At 40.9% G+C, this 7,538-nt stretch overlaps 1 protein-coding gene across 2 annotated transcripts in view; it reads right to left on the bottom strand.

Annotated features, from left to right (window-relative positions):
• Positions 1–1,229: 1,229 nt before the first annotated feature.
• RAB40B (RAB40B, member RAS oncogene family) overlaps positions 1,230–7,538 on the bottom strand; it is a 72,428-nt gene continuing 66,119 nt past the window's right edge. For both annotated transcript variants that reach the window (XM_063453372.1, XM_063453373.1), the window contains exons 5-7: positions 5,470–5,547; positions 4,360–4,582; positions 1,230–2,210 (exon numbers count right to left, since the gene is read on the bottom strand). In XM_063453372.1, the coding sequence (XP_063309442.1) occupies positions 1,939–2,210; positions 4,360–4,582; positions 5,470–5,547 (573 nt within the window). In that variant the 3' untranslated portion in view covers positions 1,230–1,938. The remainder of the gene's footprint in view (positions 2,211–4,359; positions 4,583–5,469; positions 5,548–7,538) is intronic.

Genomic DNA, 7,538 nt, shown 5'->3' with positions numbered 1-7,538 from the left:
CTTAAATTAAGACAAATTCAGATATGTGTAGACATTCTAGGATCTACTTATGGTTACTTTTTATAACAAAAAACACCTTATGATAAATTTGTATTATCACTCCAGCAATGAAGGGGTAAATATTCAGTATATAAATGGGTCAATTCACCCAGTGTTCAGCTTTGAATTTAAAATACTGTGATGTTCAGAGTTGTAACTATGAGAGGAATGCCCGACCTTTATTTAAAGGGACACTATAGTCACCAGAACAACTACAGCTTAAAGGGACACTATAGTCACCCAGACTACTTCAGCTCAATGAAGTGGTCTGGGTGTCCGGTCCCTCTAGGGTTAACCCTGCCTGATGTAAACATAGTTTCTGAGAAACTGCTATGTTTACAACTGGGGTTAAGCCAGCCTCTAGTGGCTGTCTTCCAGACATATTACATATTATGCCTCAATCACGCAGAGCATCCAAAGGAAAGCATTGAAAAATGCTTTCCTACGGGCACTTTGAATGCGCGCGCCGGTGACGTCAGACAAGAGTGCGGGCGTTGGCGGGGGAGGAGAGGTAAGGGAGCCGGCGGGGTAAAAGGGTGAGTAGGTGAAGGGGTTTTAACCCTTTCAGCGCTGCGGGAGGGGCACCCTCAGGGTACTATAGTGTCAGGAAAACCAAGCGGTTTTCCTGACACTATAGTGTCCCTTTAATGTAGTTGTTTTGGGGATGAGTATATTAGCTCCCTTCAGGCATTTCCATGTAAACACTACCTTTTTTCAGAGGCACTATCATTGGATGGGCTAAAAATCAGCCATTTTGATGACACAAAGGGGGCGGAGCCAGCGCGGCAGACCCGCACCAAGCTGGAAATAAGCCGCCTAAATGGTGGGTTTCACTTCAGGGTCAGGAATACATTTGTGTTCCTGATCCTATAGTGATCCTATAACACAGATAATTCTATTTGTGGCATATCATGGATTAAGAAAGAAGGCTTATGATTTTAAAGACATTTATTTTTTTAAATAATAATTCTCTATCTTATAAAACTGTTCTTCAAATCACATTCTGCTCACAAATCCTTCGCTCACATGTCAAAAACACATCTTTGGCATTTTTTTTTTTTTTCTTTAAAACACAGCAACGCTCATTACATCTGGTACAAAATGGTTCATTTACAGAAATAGAAGCATATTTATATAATATATATATATATATATATATATATATATATATATATATATATATATATATATATTCACTGATTAATCCCAAATAGTATTAAATAACAAATTCAGAAAAGAAAAAGAAAAAAAATATATCAAATAACCTGTTTTCATACACAAGTCTTACACATTGTGAGTGCATTTAAATTCTCTGTACACTTCTGCATTTAATGTTGTAGTGCCTGAAGATTGCAAAACTCTAAATTAATACCTTGCGGTCTCCACTTTGTGCACGCTGCGGTGGCAGTGGGTACTGTACAAACGTTCCTGCCTGCCACAAATGCAATGATTTTGCAAAGCCGCTTACCTTCCAAGAAAAAAGAAAAAAAAAGAAAAAAGAAAAATACAAAAGTGTAGTTCACGTATCGCACAATAATGTGTGACAAATTGCAGGTGTCATTACAAGCTATGAGTAATGCAAAAATAATTCCCTTTATAAGCACACATGAAGGAAAAAACATAAAAATAGGGGGAGCGGGGGGGGGAGAAAACAAAACACAAAAACGTTCCATGCATTTTATACGCAGCAATAACCTCCACACCAATGTTTCACAAACGTCTAGGAACAAGTCCAATGATCCATATCAAAGCAGCATTGTTACCAGGAAAATGGAAAATTTTCCTTTATTGTCCTAAGTTAAATCACATAAGGAATTGTGTTTGCCGTCATCCACCTCAGTTATGGGGGGGGTCCACAGCCCTGCATCGACTTAAGCTATGCATCTCATTGGCCAGTGACTACGAGATCTTGCAGCTATTTCTGGTACAGTTTTTAGGGGGGCTCTGGGGAGGGCGGATAATCTTGGCTTTTTTGAGGCTGTTTCTCTTGTTAGCGTTGTTGGCAGTGAGAGAATAGGATCGTCCGTGCATCATCCTTGCATTTAGGCCATTGGCCATGGAGAAGGATTTCAAATGGCTTCTTAAGGCAACTGGGAGAGGGAGTTTGTCCACTAGGTGTACTGGGGTGCAGGACACAATGGCTCGGCAGCAGAGGTCTTGCAGGCTCAACACTGAAAACGCAGGGAAAAAAAGGAAAAAAACAGTTCAAAACATGAAATTCACAGCATTTCAGTGATGTAAGTGGAACCATCAGCAATCACACAAAGCTACATTTATCTGTAAAATATGTGCATAACACAGATTACCCATTGTAAACCACAGCGCTACGGAATCTGATGGCGCTATATAAATAATAAAATCATAATTGCCAAATGTTTGAGTGTTTTCAGAGAAAACCATTATAGAGGCACTCTAAGTACAAGTACACCCAGAATCAGTGTATAAGAAGCTCCACATTCCTGTCTCTTATTCTGCTCTATAAATCAGCAGTGAGCAGATTAAAAATCCAAACTAAATATTGTTACGTAGGAGGAAGCATTTCTTTCCACTAACCTGTACAAGAACATCGAGTGCATAACATGAAACACTTAAAGAGCTTTCACAGAGTCTCTCATCGCGGTCTGAGAGAGTTGTTACAGCAAAAAAGTAGTTTCATTCATGAATTAACACGAATGAATTTTACTCGGCCACATCCCAGATACGGCTAACAGTTAATGCACCATTTTCTCCTTCATTAATTAACTACTCTTGGGCAGGACTGCCATCCACTGTATAGCTTTAAACAGAAAGCTGAACTATATGCAAGTCTTTGAAAATAGTTTACTGAAGACATTCTGGAGATAGGTAGAAAACGAGGGACATCCAGAGGGGATGCATTTGTATTATTCAATTTCTTTTCAACTGTATTAACAAAAAATGGCATTGGGTCAACTATCTCGCAATTTTCTTTTAAGAAAGCAATCTCTGCAAGTGTGGTGGTGTTGGATGCACGGAGGATAAGCAAACAGCAGAATATGTAAAATAGAATTACAAGTCGAAGTGCTCTATTAAGCTATGCTAGATTGAAATACCCCATAAAATCAAATTGATCACAAGTATGCATTAACATGACCAACACAGAGATAGAGAGATAGAGAGATTCGGATTACAACTCATAGTCTGTTTTGTCAGCCACAGGGTGGCAGTATACACCACGTAACCACTATGGCTTCCTCCCCCTTCATCCACACACTACCCACTTCTCATTCCCATGACATCCTAGCGGAATATTCCCACGTCCACACGCTGTTTACTAGTATAAGGCCTGTAGGATACAAGCCCTCCACCCCTAAAGAAAAAAAAAAAGCAGCAAAGTTTCTAAAATGACATGGACGTTACATAAGTTGACTTATTTGCATTGCTTCAGGAAGCTTGCATTTTGCAGCATTTTCTGGTCTCAGATCATGATTTGTATTCTGTCTGTATTGAACTTTATTGGCTTCTCGTTTCACTGATGGCTGATACCTTCTACATTTTAATACCTCCCATAATTGTGAAAGTAGGACAATAATCAATGTGCCAGTAATAAGTATTGCATTACTGATAGAGCACTCAAAAAGGAGGCTTGTCAAATGGAACACGTGATTTAAAGGAACACTATAGGGTCAGGAACCTGACACTAAAGTGTTTTATAGCCTCCCTGGGCCCCCTAAATACAGTAAAATCTTACATTAATTTTCAGCGCCGCGCTGGCTCCCTCCCCCATCCGCCTCCTTGGCTGACAGAATTGATGATCTCAGCCAATCACAATGCTTTTCCAAAGGAAAGCTTTGGATTGGCTGAGATTAATTCTGATTATCTCAGCCAAGAGGTGGGCTGTTGGGGGGGGATTTGAGCCAAATGCGGCCCCGGCCAATCAGCATCTTCTCATACAGATGCATTGAATCAATGCATCTCTATGGGGAGCATTCAGCGTCTCCATGCAGAGTGTGGAGACACTGAATGTCAGTGCTGCACACTGTACAGCATTAACCCAGGAATCACCTCCAGTGGCCATCTGAGGAGTGGCTGCTAGAGGTGTTCCTAGGCTGTAATGTATACACTGCCTTTTCTTTGAAAAGGCAATTTTTACATAAAAAAATTCAGCAGGATTCAATTAACCTGTAGTTGTTCTGGTGACTATAGTGTTCCTTTAAGTGACACACTGCCAGGCAGCCAACCGTATTGGCACATGTACAGAGCAATACAGAAGCACTCACTCATTAACATGAGACATGACATGCAATGACCAGGGGTACCATGCAGTGAAGCCCTCACCATGAGCATGCCTGAAATACATACCCTTGTTTGGCCTCCAGAGTCTGTCCATTCCGTGTCTCATTAACACAATCCGTGCCAGTTCTGTAAAGGACTCTGTGATGTTAAAGTTGCACAAAGGACTAACTTCAAAGAAAGTCATCCCCAGCCGCTCGGCGTAGCTCTGTGCCTGTTCCGTAGACACCTGCCGCTTGAACGCCAAATGGAGGCGATTTCCCACCAGGATTTTGGGCACTCCTGGGGCATGCTGGGAAAGATAACAGCAGACGTCAATGCAGATAAAGGAATAAGAAAACAATTTCACAGTAACAGTCAATTTCACCTCTCAATAATTCAAATTTACGATGAGCTACAAATCCAGCTGTAACTTACTAACACAAGTGAGCAAACAATATTGTTCATACACAGTTTACGCAACATGTACAAACTTCGGTCATTGCTATAAAAATACTCATTTGAGATTAGTAGACTTTACTACGAAATCTGATCAATTAACAAATTTCACTGCATAAAATGGCAAAGTAGAAATAAGACGACACTGGCTAGATTTTAAATTAAATAAAAAAAATGTAATTATTTTTTTGGAAGGACAGTATTGTAGATCCTGTCAACTGAGCTGGACAATAACAAATACAACTTAAAGGACCACTATAGGCACCCAGACCACTTCTGCTCAATAAGGTGGTCTGGGTGCCACGTCCATCTAGGGTTAACCCTGCAGCTGTAAATATAGCAGTTTCAGAGAAACTGCTATGTTTACATTAGGGTTAATCCTGCCTCTAGTGGAAGTCTCATTGACAGCTGCTAGAGGCGCTTCCCACTGTGATTTTCACAGTGAGAAGACGCTGACGTCCATAGGACTGATTGAATGCGCGCGCTGTTCTTGCCGTGCATGCGGCGGGTGACGTCGGAAGAGGGAGGAGAGTCCCAGCACCGAGGGAACCCGACGCTGGAGAAAGGTAAGCGTTTAACCTCTTCCTCTCCCTTGTTTTCATGGCCCTATAGTGGTCCTTTAAGACAACATACAACTAGTCCGCAAGCTCTCAATATTACTTCTATGTAAACAAAAATGGCAATGTTAATAGATTAACATTTTTTTTTATTTATCACAGAGACAGACATTAGGTTTCTCACCTCATCAATCTCCTTTATCCATCGATCAATTCCATCGAAAGACCACCGATTGGTGATGTCATAAACGAGAATCACGCCCTATTACAGAACAAAAAGTTGTCACAGCACAGCCAAAAGGACAAAATATTCGCAGGAATTAAAAAGGAATATGTAACATTGTTATAGATTATGTATATGGGAGGTTGTGTGTGTGTGTGTGTTTTAAAGTAAATCTAATCTAAAAAGCAGCCACAATAAAACTTTAAAGGGACACCATAGTCACCAAACTAACTTTAACTTAATTAAGCAGTTTTTCTGCATAAATCATGCCCCTGGAGTTTCACTGGTCAATTCTCTGCCATTTAGGAGTTAAATCTTTTGTTTCTGTTTATGCAGCCCTTACCACACCTCCCTGGCTGTGACGGACACTGTCTGCATGAAAAAACGTGGTTTCATTTTTAATCTTGTAACATACTTTAGAAGTTTTTATCTCTTGCTCTGTAAATTGAACTTTAACCCCTTAAGGACACATGACGTGTGTGACACGTCATGATTCCCTTTTATTCCAGAAGTTTGGTCCTTAAGGGGTTAAAGGACCACTATAGTGCCAGGAAAACATACTCTTTTTCCTGGCACTATAGTGCCCTGAGGGTGCCCCCACCCTCAGGGACCCCCTCCCGCCGGGCTCTGGAGTGAGGAAGGAGTTAAACACTTACCTTTCTCCAGCGCCGGGCGGGGATCTTTCCTCCTCCTCTCCTCGCGACGTCATCGGCTGAATGCGCATGCGCGACAGGAGCCGCGCGCGCATTCAGCCGGTCGCATAGGAAAGAATTTACAATGCTTTCCTATGGACGTTGGCGCCTTCTCACTGTGATTTTCACAGTGAGAAGCACGCAAGTGCCTCTAGCGGCTGTCAATGAGACAGCCACTAGAGGCTCTGGAGGCTGGATTAACCCTCAGTATAAACATAGCAGTTTCTCTGAAACTGCTATGTTTATAAAAAAAAAAAAAAAAAGGGTTAATCCTAAAGGGACCTGGCACCCAGACCACCTGATTAAGCTGAAGTGGTCTGGGTGCCTAGAGTGGTCCTTTAATTGCATACAGGAGGCTCCTGCAGGATATAAGAAATTCTAAATTAAATAGAATTTTCAATAAATGAAGTGTAAAAATTAGATGACTCTTTACAGGAAGTGTTTAGGAAGGCTGTGGAAGTCACATGCAGGGAGATGTACCTAGGGCTGCATAAACAAAGTGATTTAACTCCTAAATGGCAGAGAATTGAGCAGTGAGACCACAGGGGCATGATCTGTAGACCAAAACTGCTTCATTAAGTGAAAATTGTTTTGGTGACTATAGTGTCCCATTAATATTAGCGTTGCTATCAGAGTATATAGGGCATCAATCTCTAACTGTGGCATCACAGGTGCCTATAAATGCAATTTACTATGACACTCTGCCATCACAGGAAATCTGGTTCAGAATTATAAAGGGTTTTGCAGTTGCCATAGTAAACGGAATTAAGGTATAAAGATAGTCTGCTGCCAAAAAGATTGCTTAATGTCATCTGCTGAGTATTTTGTGGTTAACTGCACAGGAAAATAGAAAATGGTGCTTTATCAAGTGTCTTTTGTAAGATTAAAAAAAAATGTAAAAAAAAGGAACACATTTTGCAATCCTCACACAGCAAAACAGACAAATAGAGCGCGTATGGCAGTCTAGTGTATCCAAACTAAAAACAATCCTTTAATAAAATTTACAGGGATTCTCTGGAATTCATGAACATTTCCTGAAAACAGAGTACGGTAGCTCTTTTTGTGGAGTAACAATTTAACTCTTCTGGAAGACTCCCAGTCTCTGCTTATTGATTAATACTTCAATCCAGTAGTAAAGAACTGGTTAAAGTGGCATGTAACAGATTATGTACAAGTATAGAAGTAATCAATTAGCCATAAAGTTACCAAAGTATTCTCTGAAATGGCCTGCCGCCCCCAACAATGCCTGCAGCCTCCCCCCCCCAGGGCAATTTGAAATGTTAAGTCTGTTTTTCCAGCAGAAGAATAGTGTGTCATTCTTCCAGGCTAATGAGATAG

This window comes from Pelobates fuscus, chromosome 5 (assembly GCF_036172605.1).
Source record: "Pelobates fuscus isolate aPelFus1 chromosome 5, aPelFus1.pri, whole genome shotgun sequence".
NCBI classification, from domain to species: Eukaryota; Metazoa; Chordata; class Amphibia; order Anura; family Pelobatidae; genus Pelobates; species Pelobates fuscus.
The sequence above is the reverse complement of the archived record's forward strand: the minus strand, read 5'-3'. Positions and strand labels throughout refer to the sequence as shown.